Below are 26,397 nucleotides of genomic sequence, written 5' to 3' on the forward strand. Positions count from 1 at the left end.
ACTGGCACACTTACTATGGGTCCCCCAACAAATATGTATCAGAGGTAGAACTTGAAACCAGATTTTCCTGGCTTCAAGACCATGATGCCAAAGTGCCTCTCACTGCTGATCAGAGATATTAGTATTAAGGATTAAAGGGACTTCAAAAATATAAAATCACTGAATTTCAAGTATTGAAGGACCTCTTTGCTCATCTTGTCCAAAAGATAACTAATATTAATCATCTCTATTACATACCTAAAAAAGAGGTGACCCGTTCTTTACTTAAAGACCTTTAATGATAGGGAATATATTGTATCTAGAGACAAGGCTATTCTCCTTTGGGGTAGATCTCTTCATTAAAGAATTTTACCTCACATCAAAACTGAATTAAATTTTCTGTAACTTCTACCCCTCCCTCCTGATTCTTCCTTCTAGAGAAAAACAAAACTCCATATTGAAAGTCATACAAGTCCTGGAAGACAATAGTCGGTTGAACATGTCCTCTTCTTCACCACTACCCTTTCTTTAGAATAAACATTGCTCAGTTGTAGTTTGTGATGTTACTTTCACTGGACAAATTCAATTTCTAGTCTAATCAGTTGAAAATGGAATAAATGATGATGAATTTTGAGTTTTAATTAAAGGTGAAAGATTGTAATGTCTGAGATGGAAGGTCACTATCACAATGAACCACATAAATCATTTTTGTGCACTTCATTTTGTAAAATGTCATATATAATAGTTATATAGAATATTATAAAAGTAAAATATAGCTGATCTTTATATTTTATAAAAGGAAACTAAGTGGGTGAGATACAAAGAATTGTGAAGTGCAATGCTTAGGATGCTTAGCTGAGAACATAACAGAGACAGTAAAAATTCTGGAGACCTCACATTATGGATTATGTGAGGAAAAATTAAGTACAGAAGCTAAGTGGGGATAAGGAGCCCCCATCCAGTTTCACATGCCTTTTTTTTAAAGAGAATAATTGATTCAGTTTTAATACAAGTTAAGAATATTTTCACTCCTCAGCTCAGACTTACTGTACTAAATCTACTTTATTTGAGTCCACTATGCTGGGAAATGCAGAGAGACTTTCACTAATTGACTGACAGGTCTGGTCTGTGAAGCCTAGCTCTGGGGCATACACACTATAATTCCACCTCAGAGTCCCCAGCATGTGCATTTGTGGAAAATCCTGATGTTGCAGGCATCCACACTGCCAGATTCCATTAACTTTCCTCTACTCTAAAATTGCAATATACAGTGGGAGAAATTCAGTATTTTTACTCCCCACTAGTAAAAGCATCTTATTGGACTTTGCTATTTAAAGTTCCCAGAAGAGAAGTAGTTCCTTCATTTCCACAACTTCTACAAACCTTGGGGATACTTGTTTTGAAAGAACAAATAACCTGCCAACACACCTTATGTCATACAGTCTGTATCATGAACCTGTTGTCAAGATCATACACCCTTTCCCAGAAAAGATGACTATTTGGAATGAGCCCTTCCCTTAGTTTGAAGATATTTTTTTCAGTGAAATACTCCACACCTAAACTGCTCCCCTTCACCATGTCCGTCTGTCATGCAGTAACTTCTTTAGCTAAAATATCAAGGCAGACAACAATCCTGGGTAGGATCAACCTGCAGGGAAACATAGACAGCACTTATTCTACCACACCTCATGCTATAAATCCTACAGCACTGCTCTCTCAGCCTTGAATTGTTTCTCTTGGACATTTTAGAGTCTAGTGTTGTTTATCCCTCTCATACCCCCACATCCCCAACCCCCCACCCTCAGCTTTATGGCAAGGATTTAGATGTATTACACTTGCCACAATAAATTACATATCTTCTACTTGACCCAAATGGCTATTGGTCTCCTAATACCATTGGCCTATGCTCAGCATTTCCCAATGTTTCTTCTAGGAATTAGTAGGAAATAATCTACTTCAACACTGCAGGGACAAGTCCTTTAACAGATTAAAAACATCACTGACTTTTTAAAAAGTCTACGTCAATTGATGGATAAAAAAGAAGTCATGAGCATAAAGCTTTTACTTTTTTTCTTCTGCTTCAGTCAACTTCACTTATCCATAGTGTCAGGAAACAAACGACCCTCCAGCTGCTTGTCAATCATCAGTCATTCACTCCCTTCAAATGTCACCTTTTCTTGGGTCTATCTAAGGAGTCTTAGGCAGTAGTAATTTCATTTCTTGTTTGCATTCTTCCTTGCTGTTCACAAAAGCTGTTACTGTAATTTCACATTTGGTTTTCTTCTACAACTGTAGAGTCAGCCATGCAATCCAACAAACTTTTGAAAACTCTTTTAAATATCTATTTTAATTATAATGTTTAATGACCATTACATATAACTAGATAAAGATTTTCTAATACTTCATTATTTGTTTCAACTATTCTACCTAAGAATTAAAACATTTTGCTTCTCCATTTAAATTAATCAAATGTTTATTAGAAGGCATGTGCTAGGGCAATGGGAATGACAAAAGTAGTATAAGAAATTGCCTTTACCCCCAATGAGCTTACAATCTAACATGCCTGAAACAACTTCAGAAAATTAATTAACTGCCAAGAGAAAAGGCATTGGCTGTTACTGTAACGGGGGATCAGATGAGAGAAAAATTATTGAGAAATGCCACTTGGAAGAAATCTGAGTTGGATCTTTTTTTATTGTGTTAGATTTTATCAGGTGGAAAAGAGGAAAGAAGGAATCTTTGAGAAAAAAGCAGAGCAGAAGGAAAAAATCGTATCATGTATGCAAGAGAGTCTGCTGGAAGAAGTCCAAGCATTGTGAAGTAGCGGGAAATAAATTTAGATAGTTAAATGTGGCTCCAGCTTCTGGAAAGGCTTGCATTCTATAAAAGGGAATTTAAACTTGGAGCAGTAAACAATGAGGAGCCACTAGGTTTTTCATTAGGAGTGATACAGTGGAAATAGTAGTTAAGAAAGATAATCTTAGTAGTAGTAGTAGTAGTATGCACCATCAATTAGAGTAAGAAAAGTCAGAAATAAGGAGTAAGTAGGAAGCAGTTGCTGCAACTGGAATCCAAAGTGACAATGTTTGGACTAGGATGGTAGCAATGGAACACAGAAAAATGTAAAAAAGTTCTGAGAGACATGTAAAAGGAAAGATGATAGGATGTCATTATAGACAATATGATAAATCACCATTCTTTGTACTCCACCATGTTCAGTACTACCAGGTCTTGAAGAACACTTTGATCACCAATAACTTGATCAACCATACCATTAAACTGCCCTCTATATCTGAATACAAAGCATATGGGGCACAACAGGCTACTGGGTGACATCAATACGGGGAAAAATCAATCCAATAGTGATACCTTCCTTCACCATAGAGGGGCAGTGTGGGTTTGGGTAGGGCAGATTAGGGGCTATGGAAAGCTGCCTATTCAATTCCCAGGATGTTCCATCCATGTCAGAAATCCTCAGGAAACTCCTGGGTTTCTTAAGTAGTTAAATGTGTAAAGCTCTAAAGGAGGAAAATCTGGTAATAAATTGGTAGAAATAAAGAATAAAATCCCCAAACTACTGCAAACTATTTAAATTAATGGGGGGTCCTCCATGTTAGAATGTTATCTATATTCTGTGACTCCATCCTTATCACCCTAGGGCAACTGCATGTGACCCCCAAAATTCTAGCACATATCATTTAAATATATTTCACTGGCTTGGCACAACACTGATGTTCACAAATTCATTGCAGGTAAAAGAGAAATTTGAAGTCAGTTAGTCCCAAATCCTTCACTTTATGGTTGAACGCCATGATTTGCCCAAATTCACACAGAGAGTTAAACGTTGTGCTACATAGGAAAATTCAGGACTCTGGTCCTTCTCCAGTTGCCTTTATAAACTAATCTGAGGCCTAGGCTCTCCAGGATTCCTCATCACCAAGACCTGATAGATGTTTATCTCATTAGGCACAGCTCCAGAACTTTTGTTTATTTGTTTGAGATGACCTTCCTACCTCACCCAGGCTGGAAGAACAGCAGTTATTCACAGGCCCAATTTCAATACTGATTAGCAGAGAAAGTTCAACCTGCTCTATTCCAACCTGGACTCCTTTTTTTCCTTAGGTAGGCTGGTGGCCTTCCCTTTCAGGCGCTCAACATATAGGTACCAGATGCTTAGAGTGGATACTTAATTGGCTTTAGCCCAGCTACTCCACAGAACTCCTAAACTGAAGCAGTCTTATCAATCTCAGCCTCCACAGCAATAGGACTACAGGCGCGTGCATTGCTTAGTCAGGACAGAACTTCTTTGAAAAAGAAAATAAATAAATCAATGAATGAATGAATGAATAAATAAATAAAGGCAATTTAGGCTTTACCATGATTACCAGAACCTGAATGCAGTCATATTGAGGAAGTCCAGTAGAAGGGAAAGAGCTGGATTTGAATTTTCAAATGATAAGGGTTTGAATCCCAGCCCCCCTACCTCCTATCTGTTTGGTCTTGGGTAAGTCACTTAACTTGCTTATACCTCAGTTTCCTAATCTGTCAAGCAGTAGATTTGGACTCAATAATCTCTGGATTCCTTCCAACTCTGAATCTATGATCTTATTATCTTTTATATTAGGATCCAGTGATAGTGGCAAGAGTAGAACAACTATATGCCTAGATTACTTGAGTATACAACTTTTCACAGTTTTTAGTAAATTAAATGTAACCTTGAAGCTAGAATTAGAGAATCAATGATGGAGACCTCTTTAGGTGTGTTGAAGAGAGGAGCGTAGATGGAGAATAGCAGAGTGAGAGTCAGTTCATCATGACGTTGGGAAGAAGTTAGGGCTAAGCACTTGGGATTTTGTAGTTCTGTGCAGTCTGAGAATATGCCATAAAGAGCTTTGATTGTAGGAACTTGGAAGAATGACTTGAGGGAGTAGATGATGAGAGGATTCAGAGAGGATTTGACTGAGGATTTGGGAGGAATATAGGGGAGTGAGGAGAGTGAATGCTAGAGAAAGTGTGATGCTGGCAAGCTTCTGCTATTCACTAAGCTCTGATTGAAGGGGGACTGTGTAATGGAGTATCATCTCCCCACCCTGCCAGCCATATTGATTTTGGGAAGAGTGCTAGGGGAAAAATAACAAATAAACTTGATTTTGTATATCTTATTTTTAACCATGAAAGCACTGACATGTAGCCTCTGTACAGAAAAAGGAAATGTAGTGTCCTTGAAACAAAATGTAGAAAATAAACTGAATGAAATAAGCATCGTGAGTGAGTCCATAGCCTCTGTTCTTAAGTTAGGATCTATTGGATCAGCTGGTGAAAGCCAGAATCTTCACAAAACTAAATCTGAATGGATGTTTATAACTTCAATTGGGCTAAGTGAGCAATGAGTCACAAGGCTGCCTTTCAGATATTGTGTGGGCACCCAGTGAAGGTGCCCTATAGGCACCTAGGACCCTAACCCTATCACCACTCTTATAGAAAATAGATAGATAGATAGATAGATAGATAGATAGATAGATAGATAGATAGATAGATAGATAGATAGATAGAATATTTATTAGCACTTTTATGTGCCAGGAACTAATTTAATTTCTAAGGATAAAAACAAAAACAACAAAAAAAAAAAACAAGCATTCAAGACAGTCTCTGCTCTCAAAGATCATATATTCTGTTGGGGAAGACAAAACATAAAGAAGACCTGGAAAGGGATAAGTCTTCAATCATGCAAACAGGAATTTACATTCTAATAAACTTAGGGGAAGTAAGATGAAGGCTTGGTACTGGGAAAAATTAAGTGAAAATTCACCAATGGGTCCCATGATGGTCCTGGGCAGAGTCCAAATTTCTGATATTAGAATGTACAGAGAGGAGACTGTGGTTTAGAGCTGGTGGCCATGTGTTTTGTCTTCATTTTTAGAATATAAACTTAACAACCAGGACTATCTTGCTTGTATTTGTATCCCCAGCAGTTAGCCTGGTGCATGGAAAATAATTGGAATGGCATACTTTTTTCCATTCAGTTGTAAAGGAATTTGAATGTGAGGTGAGCAATTTGGTTATTCTGTGATCTTTTTTGAACTGATCCATATCATATGCTACGAAATCTACTGGATTCAGGGGAAAAAAATGGACCTGGGTCACTCTGTCACAGGTTGGCATATGTCTTTCATGTACGTTAACCTGTTTTGTTGTCAATAAATTATAACATGGTAAATTCTGTATGAAACAGCATTTCATAATGGATAGAGTTAGTCTCAGAGTCCAGAAGACCTGGCTTCAAGTCCCATTTCAACATATACTGACCATGTGACCAAATCACTTAACCCCAGGTAATCTTCACTCTTTATTCCAATGAAATTGCTGTCCATTTAAAAAAAAGTTCCCATGTCTAGGTTCAATATCTCTTCTTTGAATTCAGAAATAAACTATTATACCAGAATAGCTATTCAAGGTCAATAGAACTATGCCATTAGGCTCTGCCTCATTCTTTATATAGATTTATTCTTATAGAAAAAATGATTCAATTTGATTCCTCTAACAAAAAACATTTTATTAAAACAAGAATATATGGGGCAGCTAGGTGACACAGTGGATAGAGCACTGGCCCTGGAGTCAGGAGGACCTAAGTTCAAACACATAATACTTCCTAGCTGTGTGACTCTGGGCAAGTCACTTAACCCCAATTGCCTCACTAAAACAAACAAACAAACAAAGAATATAACTATTAATTAAAAAGTAATGAGATCTAAATTGTAACTTTAAGAAAATAACATTTTAAGAAAGTTTTGAAAAAAAAACAAATAGGTACAATATGGATGCAACCTATACAATCTTCACTGTTTCAACTGTAGTCAAATATGGGCAAACTAATTCTGACTCTGAGTTTTTACTTTTGTTCATTTACATATGTTATCAAAATAGAAAGGCAACTCTGATTGCCTGAACCCAATTCAAGAAACTAGTATTATATTGGAATTGTAGTGGACCTCTGAGATCCTCTACATTAGTTTTCTAATAGTAATTTCTAGAAATAACAGATTTTGCTTAATGAGGTCTAGAATACAGTTAATTTCTATATTATTTTAGGTTTTCACTAGAGTTCTGGTCTTTGAGATACATTCCCTTCTAACTTCATAGTTTTATGTGAGTAAAAGCTTTCAGGATCATATGATTTATATGATCAGACCAATCCCTTTGACAATAACTTTTCAATAAGGATGGGAAAAACAGTATTCTACTAAATAATTCTAATGTTTATTCTACTTCTGTTTATTTTCTGCTTCTAACCCATTTTCTATTCAATAGACCAGTTAAATTTTTATCAGATTTTTTCATGTTATTTTTATTTTCTTTTTTCCTTAACTAATTTCCCAAAAAGGTAAAGTCTTTTGCCCTATTAGCAGAAAAGGGAAAGGTGTTAATAAAAGGAACAGAACTTTTCTTGATCTCAGAAGTAAAATGAAGTGTTGGATTGCATTTCCAAAGATCCTCTTTCCACCTCCTAAATTCCACAGTTCTCTACTTTTAAAGCAACTGTTAAAATAGCTTTAAAATTCATACACAAGTCTCTCCAGGTAAAATGGCTATTTTATTCTTTCTATAAACCTTTTGATTATTGATTAATTAAGTCCATATGCTACAGTGAATCCCAGAATACATTTCTTAGTGGACAGACTGAACAGACAGTTACTTGGTGGCACAATGAGAATTTATTCCCTCAGATCTAAATGTAATTAAAGTTCTAAGAAGCCAAATAGTTCAAATCTCCAGAAATCAAAAGTATAGAACTAAATAAATGTGGAATTAAAGGAAATTTAAAGCATCTCTGAAACTTACCAGAAAAAAAAAGAGATAGGCCTAGAATAAACAATACCAACTCTTGGTTTTGAGAACCTCTTGAGACTCTGGGAAAATATCAAGCAATTTAATAATTGTGATACCTGGTTTCATTTCATTCATTTCTTCTTTCATTCTTCACCTGTCAGTTTGGAAAACGCTGCTTGTTTCTTTGATGAAATCTCTTGAGAGAGAAAGGAAGCAGTGAGGTTTTGGAAATGGAGAGATGCCAGTAATATCTGAATGCTGTACAAAGATCCCTTACCAGGGCTCTCCAGGAAGCCAGACAGCATCCAGGCAGAGGAGAGAGACTAATGACAAGAATGTTCAAAGAAATGGATGGAGACAAGTAAAGACAAAGTGTCTGTGTGGGGAGCAGAGAGAAAACAATCAGAAGACTGAATTTTAGATGCCTTAAATGAAGGAAAGAAATAAAGAAAAATAGACTGGTGAACTTTCAATTATCCAGTTTAAATTTTTTTAAAGTTCTATTTAATAAGAAATTCAAGGATCTTAAAGGTGTCCCTCCTTAATGATTTTTTTCCCTCTTAACCCCCAGCAACTACCATAAAAAATTCAATGTGTGTGTGTGTGTGTGTGTGTGTGTGTGTGTGTGTGCATTCTTTTCTTCTGTACTTTATGTTGCCCGACCGCCCCCTTCAATTTTTTTTGTTTGGCTCATAAAAGTGACCAAGTTGAGAGAATGTGTTGGCAAAACAGTAAAAAAAGAAAAAATTGTTACACATAGGAGAAAAAAAGATAAGAAATTGATCTGAAATAGAAGTGAGAAAAGTTTAAACTTATTCGATGAACCATTAAAAAAGAGAAGAAAACAAGAAATGAAGATCAGTGATCAGAAGACGAGAGAGAGAGAGGGACAGAGAGATAGAGAGAGAAAGCAGTTATCTATTTGGGGAAACTAATTCTTTTGATGTTTTCTACATCTTTTCCTTTCTACCATTGTCAAGTGATAATCTAATTGTTAGAACTGAAAGTAAATATAGGCACCATCATAATAACCTTAGCTTCAGAGAGCCAAGACCTGGAAAGTACCTCAGAGACCATCTAATAAAATACCCTCATTTTACAGTAGTAAAATTTGGGCAAGGAGAGATCAAATGACTTCTCCCAGTGTCGTAGACTTAGAGCTAGTTAGAAAGGACCTTAAAGATGGTGGATTACAACCCTAATATTTTACAAATGTGGAAACTGAGGCCTAGAAAAGTTGAGTGATTTGCCCAAGGTCACACAAGTAATAAGCACCAGAGCATAAAATTTAAACCCAGGTCCTCTGACTCCAGAGCCAGTGGTCTAGATGCAGCATAGAATAATCAAAGAACTTTGGAGGCATAACTACTGGGCTGTCTCACCTCAGATGTTTGACCCATACAAGTCTCTTAATCTCTCTGTGCCTCAGGCAACTCTCTAAAACATTCAAAGTAAAGATATTGTTGAATGGCAGTTTCCTCTAGGCCACCAGAAATTGTCAAACAAAAGAAAGATTAGATCCACAGATAAGAAGAAATGAGTAGGTGCAAGGAATAAAGAAAGTTATGATAAACAAAGTACTACCCAGCAGAAAATAAAGATTATGTCCAAAACAATCATGCTTGCCTGAATCTGAGCTACATGCTACAATATACAAAAAGCCTTTGAATATTAACACTAAACCTATAATAACTATTACAGAACCCTCTAATCAATTATTTCCATTTTCTAGAACATCCACGTTGTCAAAATGTAATTTCAATGCCTTTTTTTTCTATATAACAATATGTTGAACTTTTAATATCTTAAAATACAATTGAATTATTTAATGCCTATCTCTCAGTATATTGCAGTGGTTGAAATGATAGAGCTGAAGTCAGAAGACCTACCTTCAAACTTTGTCTCAATAGCTTCCTAGTAAGCTATGTGATTATGGGTAAATTACATAATATCTCAGAGCCTATGGTCTCCAAAAAGGAGATGATAATACTTGTAATCACTATATAATGAAGCTATTGTGAGGAAAGTACCTGGCACATCTTAAAAACCAAGATAAATTTGAATTATAATTCTTTATAATTTTGTTCAATTTCATCCTTTTCTTTCCCTTTCCTGCAGAAACCCAAGTGCAGAATTAAAAAAAAAAAAGAAAGTCATTTTTCCCCCTTTTGAACATGATGATTTAGGGGCAAAAATAATGTTGTTGTTACTGTTGTTGTTGTTGTTGTTGTTGTTGTTTTTACAGGTTTGCATACAGATGAGCAGGGATAGAATTGGAAATGATTAGAAAAATTATAAAGATGAAAAGATGATATTTGTCAGGTTTTAAACATGTCATATAGTATGGAGAAAGATAGTAATCTAATTCTCATGATTACACAATTTCTTATGCTCTTTTAAATATACATACAACTATAACTCTGTATCTCTGTATATGTCTGTATGTATATATGTGTGTATATATATATATATATATTTGACATGCTTCAGGGCCTCTCTATTATTTCAAATATAAAATATAAACTCCTTTGATTTTTAATGAATATATGTATATGATATATATGTGTGTGTGTGCATATATATTGTTAAAGACATATATATGGGATATAGATGAGGAGGAAGAGTGCAGAGAGATTAAGAAAGGGATATATATGGATTATTTGTATGTATATTCATGTGCACATACATAAATATGCAGAGAATCATTTTATATATGTTTACATGTATACATATACATGTATATGTAGATACACATAAACCCTTTACTTGCATAAGTAGTAAGACTTAAAAATTACAAGTGAGACAATTCAAAATTCCATCTCCCACAGATGTTCTGCCTGTTTGCTTTCTTTTTTGTTAGTGCCATAGCAATTGCTTTCTTAGATTCTAGACCTTAGTATCATGACAACCCTTCTTCCCTCATTCTCTAAGCTTTGATTGATTTTTAAACAGATAAGGAAAAGTGGAAATGTTATACTATGTTTTGTATAATATACAGCATTTGGTACTGAATAAATTTCCACGGTAGATAGTCTTTTATTTAGATAACTCCATGGAAATTATATCAGCAAAAATGGAGTTCTGTGTTTGCCCTAGGACCCCAGACAAGGAAAGAACAAATCAGAGAGAGCTGGTATTGGATGCAGGTACTGGGTTCAATTCTCACCTCAGATGTCTGACTTATTGCCTTCCCCCGTTTTCTAATGAAGTGTACCATCATGGCTGGGATGGGACCTAAAAATTTTGTATGCTACCAATTTAAACACACATCTCATTCGGTATTAAGCCTGGTAGAGGGGACTATCAAAGGATCTACCTTTCACATTTTTTTCGTTTCATTTTCTGTCCCAGCCTCTTTTCTTTTCTATGGGGTTTAAACTCTGACAGATAGCCGGAGATGAAACTATTTCTAGTCAAACTGTTTCTAAAACACCATGAAGAAATGCACTGCATATTGTTTCCCTTTTTTTTTAAAGATAGTAAACATTTTAATATTTTTATCTCCATATAACATCCAAAAATGTCAAAAACTGAAGTCATCAAACTGACAACATTCCTCACTTCTCCGTTTTTAAAAATATCTTGAATATGCCTCAGTTTAGCATAGATAGATTTGACTCCTCACTCTGTGTTTTGACTCCTTCCTTTGCTTTGCATCCCCCTCAAAACCCCAAACTCCACCATTACCACAACCAGCACCCCTACTAGCTTCCTAAATACTATCAGTGGTTCTTTGTGCATAACTCTCTTGGATCTCACTAGGTTTTTTGTTGTTGTTGTTGTTGTTTTATTGCATTAGCCATCCTGCTTATTACAGACCCCAATCACCTTGCATTTGAACTTAAACTACCAAACAATCACCTAGTTCACATTCTTCAGTGGCTGCTATTGTCTCTAATGTGAAATACCAACTCTTTTCTTTGATTTTTGATGCCCTTCACAATCTGTCTCCAACCTATCTTTTCTGGCTATTTCTACATTATATGATCTCTGGCACAGTATACGGTACCCAAATTGATCTACTTCCTCTTTCCCCTCAAGGGTGGAAAACCTGTGGGGAACCACATGTGGCCTTCTAAGTCCTTGGGTGTTGGCCTTTCACCTAAGTCCAAGTTTTATAGAACAAATCATTTAACTAAACGGAATTTGTTCTGTGAAGTTTGGATTCAGTCAAAGGGCTGCACTTGAGGACCTAGACGACCACATGTGGCCTCGAGGCCACAGGTTTCCCACCCTGCTAGGTGATTTTATGCCTTTTTTCTTTTCCATGCCTGTATTACTCTCCCTCCTTTCCTCTGACTTTTACAACTCCTAACTCCCTTTACAGCTAAACTAAAAGGCCACCTCTTTCAAGAGACCTTTCCTTATACTCTCAGTTCTGAAGTACCTGCCCCATTCATTGGATTTTTATTTTGCATATATTTAATATATATTTACATATATTCTGTATTTACTTCTCTCTGAACATATTCACAGTAGAGTATGATTTCTTTGGAGTCAGTTGTCTTACTTTTGTATTGGTATCCCTAGCACATAATTATCTTTTAATGAATGTCTGTTAGTTGATTCTCTGCCTCTAATATGCCCCTTCATGTTTATATGTACTTTTTACATATTGTTTATCTGACATATATTTTATTTGGCTACCTGATTAATATTTATAAAATATTCTCAGTATATGATCACCCTCCTTACAATATAAAGTGGCTTACTAGTATTAGTGATGAAATGAAAATTTCTCAGTCTAGCTTACAGCTTCCAATAACTGTCCCCAACACATCTGCCCAATTTCAATTCTCACTGCCATTTTTAACTTAAAGCCAAACTGGTAAACCAGAATTGATTGCCAGTACCCTCTTCCCTCTTTTTTTTTCAGACCTTTCATTCTCTTCTTTCTACCTTTGTGCCCGCTGCCATTACACCCAGGCTTAGCTGCCTGAAGCACTCTGTATTCTTGATTCCATGAGAACTGATCCACCACAGCCAGACTCTTCGAAGCTTCTAAATGATCCCTTCCTCCTACCTTTTCCTTCATCAAAAGACACATTCCCCTCCACCCCAAAAAAAGGAAAAAGTAATGTGATAAACTATAGACTAAGGGATTAGAGACAAGTAAGAGCATAATATATTTCCCTCTTTCAGGGCTATTTGAATTTTAAAAAGAGAAACTGGGAGACAGCATTGTTTTATTTCTTTAAAGGATACTTAATGATATAATATCAGGTATGCGTAGTAAAAAGAAGCTTTCTTCAGCCTTTCAGAAGAAATCAAAGTATGTCATGTAGATTTTGAATTCTTCTGAAAGGCTGAGCAAAATTTCTCCTTAATTCCTTACACACATACATGCACACACACACACCCTATAGATATATTGTATTATATAAATGTATGTGCATATATATTCATACAAATATTTACATATAGATATATAATTAAATAATGTTATTTTATTGTATATATTGTGAAAAATGATTGTCTTGGAGACTCAGAGCTCCATACTCCCTCAGTCCTTTTCTTCAAAGTCCTTCAGAAGGACATTACTGATAATGAGATTGCATTGTAAGCTGCCCAGGCTTGGGTGGAGAGATTCTTCTGCCTAGATAGCCCAAGGTTGGAGGTTGTCTGGTACGATTGGGGGGTGATCTGATAAAAGAGGTATTCCCTCTATTGGGAAGTGGGGTGATATCAGTCTGTGTTGAAAAGGTATATAAACTGCACACCCCAACTCCCAAATCAAGCCAATTCTGGACTGTAACTCCCATGCAATGCACGTCAAGCCAGCTTGAAAGAGAAACATGGACATGTAACCTAAATCATTTGTCTCTTTCATAGAACAAACTCTATAAGAGGTTGACATTTAAAAATAACAAAAGTGATTACTAATCAAATATATTAAATTAGATAATCATGATGCTTTTTAGTAGGTGCTAAATGTTGAGTTTTGATAGTGAAGTGTTACAGTAGACAGAGTATCTGGCCTAGAGTCAGGAAGACTCATTCTCCAGAGTTCAAATCTGGCATCAGACACTTACTAGATAAGTGATCCTGGGCAAGTCATTAACCCTATTTACCTCAGTTTCCTCATCCACAAAACGACCTGGAGAAGGAAATGGCAAACTACTATAATATCTTTCCTAAGAAAACCCCAAATAGGGTCATGAAGAGTCAGACATGATTGAAAAATAACTGAAAAACACCAAAATGTTGAAGTTAGATGACATTATACAGTCAAAGATTGTACATAGACTAGCTACTCTTACTCCCTTATTTTAAAATGAGGTTAAATTACTTGCACAAGGTTAAAACAAGTAGTAAGTGGTAAAGCCAGGCTGATGAATTCAAATTATCTTATTCTAAATCCATGCCTCTTTCTACTGTACTGATCTGCCTCCACCTTAGATTTGTCTTAAGTCACACACATAATTAGTCTTAGAGTACCACGTTTATTCTACCTTGCACTGTTGCTCTTGACCCAAACATTTTTCTCCATCATCTCCATCAATCCACATTTCCATATTTCCTTCAAAGGCAAAATTCTCTAACTTTCCCTAGAGAAGTTTCCCATGGATAATTCTTTTGCATATTGCCCTGTCCTTCACATTCTCTCAGCATCCAAGAACATAGTCTCTATCATACTTTCTTATACTCGCTTACATCTTGCCTTGAAAATGTTCTGTAATGTTTGTATATATTTGTATATGTTCATTGCTTATTTTCCTTCCTAGAATATATGTTTCTTCTGGGAAGAAAGTATGTGAATTTATTGCAATCCAACTAACACCTACTATGTACAAGCACTGGGTTGAGACTCCAAATTATGAACAGATTTTGGGTGTAATATTAGCTGAGAAAAGGAAGGTCTGAATAAATGAAAAATACATGAAATATGGAAAACAAGATTATCTTATTTGATCTAGTTCACTTTCAAATTGCTTTAAGATTAATGTCACTTTCAAGAATATATTTACAACTATTGGTCTCATTCAACAAAAAACAGAATGTTAAAAAGCAGAACTGATAGACATTTTTTCATTGTATTTGAATAACTCATAAACTGAAAATTATTAAAGTAGTAGAAAAAATCAGAGCTAAGTATACTTTAACATAGACTAGTAAGCCTTAAAATATATCTGTTTTTAATCTGTGATTTAACCTGCCAAGGAACCATACTATTTGTGTACATTGGAAATGTTACATTCCCTGGCTGCTTCTAGCAATTTTTTTGGCTCAGAGTTAAAAGATACTTGTGCTTTGAGTTGATGAAACGATATGCTCTTTGGCCACTGAGCAGCAAGTATTGGTGGTACATTAAAACTATAAAAGAATTGACTTCGCCCTTGGATCTCTCTTCCTTCTACTCTCCTCTGTGGCAAATAACTCTCTTTCACTGAACTTTTATGAGGGGGTGGTAAAGGAATGGTAGCTTTTCTGACACCCAAGAGAGTAGGGTGACTGTAACTGCCTAGCAGTATGAACAAAGGACTCAAGAAGGTAAGCTTGACCCTGGTTCTTGTAATACCTTTTCCATTTTGTGTTTCTTTTCCTGAGTGTCAAAACATCCATCCCAAGATCAGTAAGTCTAGGGGTGGAAGTGACAGGAGTGTCAGAAAGGTCCAGAAGTTCTGGGACAACTGGATGGACCTGAAAGGTAGCAGGGGAATTGCTTTCTTTAGAGAAGAAGCCAAACCAAAGGAAGAGGCCAAACATTGCCTTGACTGGACAGGAGACATGGACTATGAGCGAATTTGGTGCTAAGATGAAATGGAATTGGAACTACTCAGCAGTCCTGCAAGCTGCTTGATATTCCAAAGAAGTTTAAGTATTAACCACCCAGGAAGGTATAACAATAGATATGGATTGTTATTCAATCCTGTTCTAAGGTTTTGTTTTGCCCCTGTGCATTTGAGAGTTTATTATGTTTAGAATTTCTTTTCTCAGCTCAAAATTTTATGGAAGTGAATGTTGAGAACTAAAAATAAATAAATTAATTATCAAGGAAAAAAATAAAGAATTTATTTTCTCTATAGGAAATAAACATCTGTAATATATTTAATTTTTATTGCATATTATGAATTGTTCTACTCCCCTCTACCTTTTTAGTGAGATTTTAGTCCTGAGTCAAAATTTTAGGTAAGTCATATTGATAGTAGCGACTCTATCAGTGGAAATGTAGGGAAGGACTAACCCAGGGGTGGGGAACATGCAGCCTCAAGGCCACATGTGACCCTCTAGGTACTCAAGTGCAGCCCTCTGACTGAATCTAGACTTGAGGACCTAGAGGGCCACATGTGGCCTCGAGGCTGCAGGTTCCCTACTCCTGAACCCCTCTCATTAGGTCAGATTTTTCCAGGATCGAAATTGTTTCATAGTACTTGCCTAATCCACAGAAGAAGGATACCTCAGAAATTGAGATTGAGGGTGCAGTGACCCAGGCCCTAGAACACAGCAATAATCTTAATTGTTAGATATATGTCAGGTAAATATAATTCAAAAAGATGCCAAGGAACATATTTTTTATACAGACTGTAATTTTTTTTAGCTAAATTTGAGCTCAGAATAATAGATCAAAGTGTAGACTCTATGCCTCATGTGTAGATATTTATTTCATTAAAATATTCAAACTAGTATGGATACAAATAGAAATAATAATTTTAAATTAGAAATTATCAATCAATTATGTGTTAGAATTAAAAGAGATGTAATTTGGATTCCAAATGACTAAAGATAAAAATAATAAAAAACTTACATGCTTTGTGAAATTTGTGTTTGACATCATGGATCGTAGATGTTGGAGACACCTGAAAATTTAGAAAAACAGGGAGAAATAAATTTTTACTAAATGTTCGTGATATTTACTTAGTTTGCACAAGAATCGCTAATATTTTAGTGTCTTCAAAATTGGGACGAAGTCAGTGTTTTATAAGCATTATTTTAGTATGCTAGCAGGGCTTTTAGAAAAGACATAACTAAATGACCACTTTCTTCTAAATCAAGATCATTTAGCATTTCTCTCAATTTCATCATTAGTTAGTATAGAACAGACTGTTTACCAGATTCTGACCACTAGATGTAGTTTTGTATATTTTTTTTACATGTAAAATTCCCATTTTGGCTTATTTTTAGAACGTGTAAGGCAGATTGGAATCAGGGCCAGTATTGCAAATCAAAACTGTTTGTGCAGAAGTATAGAAGTAGTAGTGCCTATGGATGAATGGGATCTGTATTCCCTTAAACTGTTTTGTGACTAGGGGCAAGTCATCCAGATAATTAAAATCTATTTCTATTCTATATGGAGTGCATGATGATTGTTAAGTGGATATGTCCCAAGGAAAACATCTATTACTAATACAATGTTGGCTTTTGGTTCCTTGGAGGAAGGATAATGTAGTGAGCCATTATTATAGAGTCTAGTTATTTTCTTTTTTTTCTACTTTTTTTTTCAATTTTATATTTATATATAAAATAATGAAAGAGAAACAAACTTAAATACTAAAACTAAAATAATACAAAATAAGAAAAGAAAAAGAAATATTGCCATGTGTACAGCAGAATGTGAGAGAGAATTCAAAATATACAGCAATAAATTTCCATTTCAAGAAAATCTATATAATAAATACTATGGGTTATATTGAGAGGCGTCCATCTTTTCTTTGCTTCCTTGTAAGTTTTCTTTTGTTCTCTGCTGTGCACCTTTTATTTTGTTCTTCCCCCCCTTCCTTCCCTGGCCCAAAGGCTAAAATTGAGCATGGATACACACATACACATACACACGTACACATATACATATACATGCATACATATATACATATATAGACATATACACACAAATATATACATGTATACACAAACACACACCTATATATGTATATATACACACACACACTTACACATACATGTACTTAGGTATCAATAATCATAGTCATACACACACACATACACACACACACACACATACACACACATATATATATATATAATGAGGGTGGATAACCTCTTCCTTCATAAGTCCAAGTCTTTCCATATTTTTCCAAGTCAACTAACTCATCATTTCCTGTACCACAACAATTTTCCCACCTTATACTGTCTACTTGTTTTAAATAGTCCAAAACAAGGTTGATAAATATGGTTTACCCATAGTGTAGTTTCCCTGTTTTTCTCTTTTGATTAAATCTAGTTTAGCCTCCACTTTATATGATATCATGATTACCACCCTTGCTCCTTTTTCCATAACAAATTCTACTCCTGATTTTTATTTTGTTTGTGCATATCTCTTATTTCCTATCCCTCCTAAGTCCTCTACTTTACTTCTAACTTGCTAACTTGCCCTCCTATTACTTAACCTACCCTTCCTCCAAAGATCCCTCCCTTATTCTTCCATTCCCATTAATCTAAACACCCTTATATACCCACCTTTAACCTATTCCCTCATGTTCCCCTCTAAAGATGCCTCCCTTATTCTCTCCCCTCTCTCTATCCCCTTCGCATTTTATTTGTTTCTGAATTTAGAAGACTTTTACACTCTTCTAGATATGTATGTATTGTCCCCTCTTGAATTCATTCCCAATGAAAGTAGTTTTCAAGAACTAAAAGCCCTCCTTCCCCATCTAATTCCTCTATGTCAGGTCTTCCTCTCGCACCTCATTTGTATGAGATATTACTTTTTTTAGCTATTCCTAAATGATTTTACTTTTTAAAATCATATCATACTCAGGTCTACCTCAATCTTTCTTATGAGCTATCCAATTACTAATAACAATCTTAGACATACTTTTTTATATTTTACATTCATAAAAGGTAAACAGTGTGTCCTTACTGAGTCCCTTGTGATTAGTCTTTGGTAGGTACCTTATATTTCTCTTGACTTTTTTTGTATGTCAAATCTTCTATTAAGTTCAGATGTTGCTGTTGTTGTTGTTTTTAACAAAATCCTGAAGGTCTGACAATTTATTAAATATCCATTTTTTTTCATTCAGAGTTATGCTTACCTTTACTAGGTTTGATACTTTCTTCTGGAACCCCAGTTCTTCTGCTGTTTGATATACAGTGTCCCAAGAACTGCAATCATTTAGTGTCCCCACTGCTAGGTCTTTTGTGATTCTAATTGTGATACCACCACATTGAAATTATTTTTTTTCTTGTTGCTCATAATATTTTATCCTTGATCTGAGGGTTACAGAATTTGACTATGATATTTTGGTGCATTTTCCTTATAGAATCTCTTTCAGGTGGTGATCGGTGATCTTTTTTTTTTTCTCTATTTCTACTTTCCTTTTTTGTTCTAATGCTTTACAACAATTTTCTTTAATTATTTCTTGTATTATTTCCTCGAGATTATTTTTTTGCTAATAGCTTTCGGGTTGTCCAATCATTCTTCTATTTTCTCTTCTTGATCTGTTTTCAAGATCAAACGTTTTTCTTATGTTTCACATTCTCTTCTTTTTTTTAAGTCTTTATTTTTGTTTTGATCTCTTACAACTTTGCTAGCTTCCTCTTGACCAATTCTGATTTTCAAGGACTCATTTTCTTCCTTTTGATTCTGGATCTCCTTTCCTAATTGATTGACAATTTTTTCAGATATAATCTTCCTGTTTTTTCTTAGATTGTTCTTTTTTAAAAAATATTTTCCTCAATCTCCCTCATCTGATTTTTAAAGACTTTTTTAAAAAAAGTTTTCCTATGAATTCTTTTTGGGCAGGTGACCATTTGACTTTACTCTTTGGGGTAGGAGGTTTCTTTGCTTCAGTATCCTCCTCTGAAAGTGAACCCAGTCTTTTCTATTCCCATAGTAATTCTCTATGGTTGGATTCTTTCTCCTGTGCTTGTTCACTTATTATTATTTTTTTATTTGTAGGAGCTTAGTTTTTTATAATCACCTCTAGCCCTGGGGTATGGGAGATGATGCTTCTGGCCATGGGCCCTCCTTCAGTTCTCCCCTCTGGCCTGAGGAACCAAAACCAAGACCTCCAGTCTCCTGTAAGTGCCCACAATCAGTGATGTCTCTTCTCCATTGCTTTTGCACTCACAGGATGTGTGCTTGTTCCTTCTCACCCCCAACTGTTACTCTGCAGCACAGCTGGGTCTGGAGTTCTTGTCGGCAAAAGTTCCCTCAATCTTCCCTGGCTCAGATGTCCCAGTCCTCTCACTGTCCCAGGGGTAAAAGTTCCTGTGGCTGGGGCTAAGGCAGCCTCTCAACCTAGCTAACCCCAGGGCTTGCCACTTGCTTATTTAAGGGGACCTAGCCTGGAGGGATTTACTCTTCACAGGGATCAAACTTGTCCTAGGATTTTTCTTCACATTTTCTCTGATTATCCCAGAAGGAACACTGCTCTGCCTCTAACTTATTTTTATGCTCTATGTTCATCCTGAGGTGCTATTATTATTTCTGTGTTCACTCTGAAATGCTATCATTATCTCATTTGTGGGAGAAACCTGGAGAGCTTAGAATTTTCTGACCTATTCCACCATCTTCCCAGAATTCTCTTGTCTGGTTATTTTTCAGTAGTTTTTCCTGAACCTTAGACTATGTCATTTGTTTATTTGTTTTCATCAAAGCTCTTTTTCAATAGAAAACAAATAAAGAGGGCAGATTAAATACAGCTTGGAATAGCTTACATGTATTTGGGTTGTAACCTACCTAACTTTTATCAATATCTTTAAAAACAGATCGCATCATAATCCTTTATTTCTATTGAATAAGTAAGATCAATTAAAATGTGTTTCATTTGGCAGCTTTTACCTAGTTTCTCTGGGATACCTTTGTTAGTTGATGAATGGCAATGAGAAGGATTTGAAGTGATGAATTTGGTAAAAACAATATGATATCCCCATTAGGGTATATTTTGGAGAAAAGCAACATTGAAACAATAACTCATAAATCTTTGACCACTCAAAATGCTTTAAAACTGAATGTCATTTTTTTCCTATGAGAACAAAGTTCAGTTGAAACAAGGCAATTCTCATGAAAGTATAATGTGCTTGAATTAACTAATATATTTGTAAATATCAAATCATTGCATTTTATTCTTAATAGCAGTTTGAGTATAGAAAATTTGAAACCATAACAATAGAAGTTCTTTTTAATAAATGTGAATTGTACAATATAGATGATATTTTTTTTCTTTCCAAATTATTTTTATCATGGATTTGGATTGAAATGTTGTGAAATATTAGGAGAGAAGAATGAAATATTGAACTTATATCAAGTTTTCAAAGAGAAAATCTACTAAAAATGAAAAAAAGTGTTCATTCATGTACCCAGGTCTAATAGTTTAAAAATAACCAGTTGATAAAATTGTTCTATTTAAGGGATTTCACTAAAAAGTTTCCTTTCTAGGTCACCAATAAATAACTATCCTTTAGTCCTTGCGAACAGGTTTGATAACCTCAAGGCAAGTTCTAGGTGTCTGGTGTCTAAATCAGAAAGTACCCACCTCCTGCAATTTACAATTTTCAAGATCATCAGAATAGAAATATTGACAATTCCTCAATTGTACTGTACCACACACACACACACACACACACACACACATACACACACAAACGTACACACCCTTTGGGTTCACAGAAGTCATTGCTTAATTAAAGCAGTAGACAACATTAAACTAAGGAAATCTAGGATGTGTCTATCAATTTTCAATCATCTTTGCCTTACTACTACCCTTTGTCCTTCACCCTTACCCCTTACTCCATTTTTAAATTGTTAGAGATGAATGACATTGATTTTTAAAAATTAACTTTGATTAATAAAATCCTTTTATACATTGTTTTAATAGTATTTCTAAATAGTATTCTACACCTCCTAACTGCCCATGTGGGAGAAATACATCACGACAAAATTGAAATCACACCTAATTTGAATAGCTAACTTCAGGTTAATACATGATGTTTAGAATTGTCAAAATAAGCCATCAAACATTTAAAAATAGAGGCTCTGAGACCATTGGAGAGTTGGGGTGAAAAAAGAGACTATAACTCAACTAAAATTAACTTCATTAATTTAGACTCAGAGTCATTTTTATTTTATAAAAAGTGGGTCTTTTAGGGGGACAGCATTGTACAGTGGACAGAATTATGAATTTGGACTCAGAAGATCTGAGTTCAATTTATGGATCTACCATTTATTATTTTGTGACCTTGAGTGAGTCATTTATTCTCTAGGCCTGTTTCCACATATGAAATGAGGAAGATAGAGTAAATAAGGTTGACCGTCTTTTTTTCCGTCAGGATTTTGCTAGACCCAGCTAAAAGCTCCCCTTGAGAATCCATTCAAAAATTTGTGTGAATGTTTGCATCTTAGAAATCAGCCAAAACTCTATTAATAAAAATGCTTGATTTATAATTGATTGTTTAGACTTAAGAAAGTCTTACAATCATTCACAAGGTCCATGTTTTCAGTATTAAGAAATAAGAAAATGAAAATCAGTCTTCCTCAAAAACACCTTGAACTTTGACTTTCTATTCTTTCTTTCTCTTCTATCTCTATATGAATGCAACTTTCTTCTTTGAGAGAGACAGACAGAAAGCATAAATAAAACTAAACATATATTAAGCACTTACTATGACCCAGACATTGTGGTAATGGTTGGAAATACAATTATAAGCAAGCAAAATAATCCTGACCTCAAGAAGTTTACATTCTGATAGGATAAAACAACATATAAGGAGAAGTGGGGTGGCAGAGCTTGGTTTGTAGCTGGTAGCTAGAAAGTGAGGTGGAAGCTGATCTCATGGAAAAATAAGGCAACAACTCTGAAAAAAGAGAGTAGATTGATTCCAGTGCCAGCGTAGCACATTCTTCCAGAGGGGATGATGGTAGGGACAGCATGATTTGGAGCCGGTGGCAGGTTTAGCTCAAATGCCACTTTTTTCATGAAGCATTCTCTAATTTCCCTAGGAGGAAGTGATTACTTTCCTCTTTTATCCCTGTAACGTTATATCAATCATATGCATGGTCTTTTGTCACACACTGCTTTGTACTACAATATAAGTATACCTATCACTTCTCTCTACTGGATTATAAACTCACTAAGGACAATGTCTACGTCCTATATCTTTTGTATCCCTTACATCTAGCACCTAGCACTATGACTTATGCACAGCGGCAGTTCAATAACTGTTTGTTGACTTGCTGACAGAGCACTGAGAGATCCAGGATCTTGGGTCATCCTTGTCCCTGAGTCAGCCACTTAAAATTTTGACATTTAAACATTCTCACTTCACTTCTTCCTGATGCTTGCTTCATGTCAAAGCTTGTCACTTCATTGAAGCTGGAATGTGTCATTCCTTTTAGCTCTGCCTGTCAGCTCAAGAGAGTGCTTGACATCCACAGCTGTGGGACCAGGAGTGCACTGGAAGCTGCCCTATCCAAATGAGAGCAATACCACCTGGATCTGCTTGGACTGGTGTTTGTTCAACAGAGCAGTCTAAACAGGGGTGTCCTATCAAGTTATTCTGTTTTTAGTACATGACATTTTTCTGTCTCCTATACTTCTGTGCCTAAGCATTATCCTGGCCCAAAATCATATATACAATCTATCCATATCTAATATATGTATATATGTGTATGGGTATTTCTATCTATGTCATACATATATGTGTATATATATATTATATATATATACACACACATGTATATGCATATAGATATACACTGAATTGTATGTATGTGTACATATACATATATACAATAAACCAGGAAGGTTAAGCAGAGTTAATTAGCAAATTAAATTTCCAAAAAAAGATGATCTTTTAAATGAGATTTCTTGGGGGAAGGGGAGTTCTTTTAAATATCCTAATCAATTTTGAATATGATGGTATCCTGTATTGCATACCAAAAATAGCATTGGTTTTGGAGTCTAAGCACCAGGGTTCAAATCCTGTCTTTGCCAAATATTTATAATCCTCTTTTCTATGTATGGGGGATAGGGACTAGACTTTTGATTACCTTGATACTGAGAACTCCTTGAGAAAACTCCCTTCACTAGTACAAACTGAAAATGTCTCTGTAATTTATAATCTTGGAGACTTGTTTGTAGCACTGAGAGGCTGTCAGTCAAAATGCATTTACTAGATGTTTACTATGTGTCAGGCACTGTGCTAAGCTCTGGGAATACAAAGAAAGACAGAAAAAAACAGTCCCTGCACTCAAGGAGCTCAGATTCTAATGGGGGACATAAAACATAAATAAGCAGAAACACACAAGATACATACAGAGTAGGTGGCAGGCAATTTTTGATGGAAAGTGGGAATGCAATTGAAGGCCTCCTGCGAAGAGTTAAGATTTGACCTGAGTCTTGAAACAAGTTAGGGAGGCCAGAAGATGGAGAAGAGAAGGGAGAGTATTCTGGGTATGGGGGTGTGATCATGAGGTCTGTGATGACTGTACTAACTGACGAAATATAAGAGCAGGACTAGGGAACCTGCAACCTTGAAGCCACATGTGGCCTTCTAGGTTCTTGGTTGCAGCCTTTTGACTGAGTTCAGATTTTACAGAACAAATACTTTTTTTAAGGGATTTGTACTGTGAAGTTTGGATTCAGTGGAAGGGCCACACCCAAGGTCACAGAAGGCCACATGTGGCCTTGAGGTCACAGGTTCCCCACACTTGTTCTAGAGCATCCTTTTCTTTTTTTTTACAGAGGAACCAGACAATGGAGTAGCACAACAACTATTTAGTCAGGAGGACTTCTCAAGCCCGAGGCTGCTTGACATCCCAGTGCTCCTTTGCAAAGTAAACTTTAGCTGGATTCAGATATGCCTAAAACTGTTGAAACCAGTCTTGAACAGCTCAGAAAGAGAAGCAAACATCTTGTTTCTTAACTTATCCAAAGAACAGCAAACATCCTGCTTTCTGATTTATCTTGTTCACAAATATCTTCTCCTTAGACCCCCATTTCTTGCCTGATTTTCCAATTTGTGTTTCTCTCTTAACCCTTACATAGCCATAAATACCTCAAAAAGTCCTAAATACCTCACATATGTGTAAATACCTCACTGTTTTCCCACTCCCCTTTGAGCAGTCGAGAACTGGTCTCTCTGCTCCAGCTTGCAAGCTTCTCAAACAATAAATGCTATTATAAACTTTGTAAACCGTGATTGACTCTGGCTCATTCCAGGTCCCCCTTTTTAGACCTGGGTTTTTTTCCATTTTAGCAGTTAACAAGGGATTTTTATTTTAACATGGGACAACCAGAAAAGACATATACAGTAAAAGGTTGCAAGTCTGTGTGACTGGCAAGATAATAACACTGTCCTCAATCATAGGAAAATTAAGAAGAGGGAATAGTTTGGGGGGGGACAATAAAATTTTCTGTTTTTTTACATATTGAATTTAAGATGCCTATGAAACATGCATAGTATGTATATATTTGTATGTGTGTATACACATATATATACATATATATGCAAATATTTATGTATGTATACAAATCGTCTGCAAAGAGATAATAATCATACCCACTGGGGCTGATGAGAAACCCAAGTTAGTATAGCTAGAAAAGAGAGCTCAGTGCAGTGTCTTATTGGAGACCCATGGTTTATGCTCATGACTTGGAAATAAAGTTGAGTCTTGCCCAAGGTCATGCATCTAGCATAGGTCAGAAGTGGAACCTAGGTCTTCTTGGCTCTGTTAACTATATCATATTGCCTTAAAAAAAGATATTTGGCAAGTGATTGGATATTGGGTTTTGTGGTGAGAGAGATTAGAGTCAATAATGACTCTGAGGTTGGAAACCTGAGTGATTGGAAGAATGATGGTACCTTGTCAAAAATAGAGAAGTTAGGAAGATGGGTATGATGAGGATGGGATCTAAACCCCAAAAAGGAAAAACCCTGGACTTTCTCACTTGGCCAGATCTCTGGCATTACCCCTGAGGCTATAATCCCATCAACTGGCCTTTCGTTGTGGCCACACCCAATCTCTGTGACCCTTAACCTAGCAAGGCCCTCCATAGTCTTACCTCCCTATTCTCCCCATCAATTCCCATCCTTAATCTGACCTAGGCTCCATTCTTCCTTGGCCACGTGGTCCCTGGCATATTTTTACCTCACAGACGCCACACACACACACACACACACACACACACACACACACACACACAACTTGGCCACTCCTAGATTTCTCCCACAGTCTTTCTGTATATAAGGTACATATTGTCTCCATTAAGGGGCTCAGATTCTTATAATCTAGCCAATAGTTTACTAATGTTCAGACTCCTTAAGGGTCTGCCCAATATGACGGATGTTCTAATAAACCTTGTCTTTGGCTGAAAGAAGGCTTGGGTTGAATTCTGATTTTGGGGTCCCAGCACCCCTAAACCCCTAGACCTCAACATTTTGGTGGCCTATACAGGGACACTGCCTAACCCCAAGTTCCTTCTCCAGCCAGGACTGGAAGTTATGTAAGTCTCCCCCTGCAGTGAGGGTCACTCCCCAAGCACCTAGAAAGGCTTGGAGGTGCTTTTTGGGCAGACAATTATGAGGCTGTCTCCACTCTCCTGATGCTCTCAGGCTCTCAGTCAACTAGTTTGGTTTGAGGCCATGGACCTTGCTACACCTCCTCAGCATAGAGGACAAGGACAGACTCCCTGTCTG

At 36.0% G+C, this 26,397-nt stretch overlaps 1 protein-coding gene across 1 annotated transcript in view; it reads right to left on the reverse strand.

Moving 5' to 3' along the window:
• Positions 1–26,397, reverse strand: part of TECRL (trans-2,3-enoyl-CoA reductase like) — a 186,888-nt gene that overhangs the window by 107,918 nt on the left and 52,573 nt on the right. The window contains exon 2 of the mRNA XM_027836328.1: positions 16,553–16,604. Coding sequence (XP_027692129.1) covers positions 16,553–16,604 — 52 coding nt within the window. The remainder of the gene's footprint in view (positions 1–16,552; positions 16,605–26,397) is intronic.

This window comes from Vombatus ursinus, unplaced genomic scaffold, assembly GCF_900497805.2.
Source record: "Vombatus ursinus unplaced genomic scaffold, bare-nosed wombat genome assembly UNPS02014818.1, whole genome shotgun sequence".
Classification (NCBI taxonomy): domain Eukaryota; kingdom Metazoa; phylum Chordata; class Mammalia; order Diprotodontia; family Vombatidae; genus Vombatus; species Vombatus ursinus.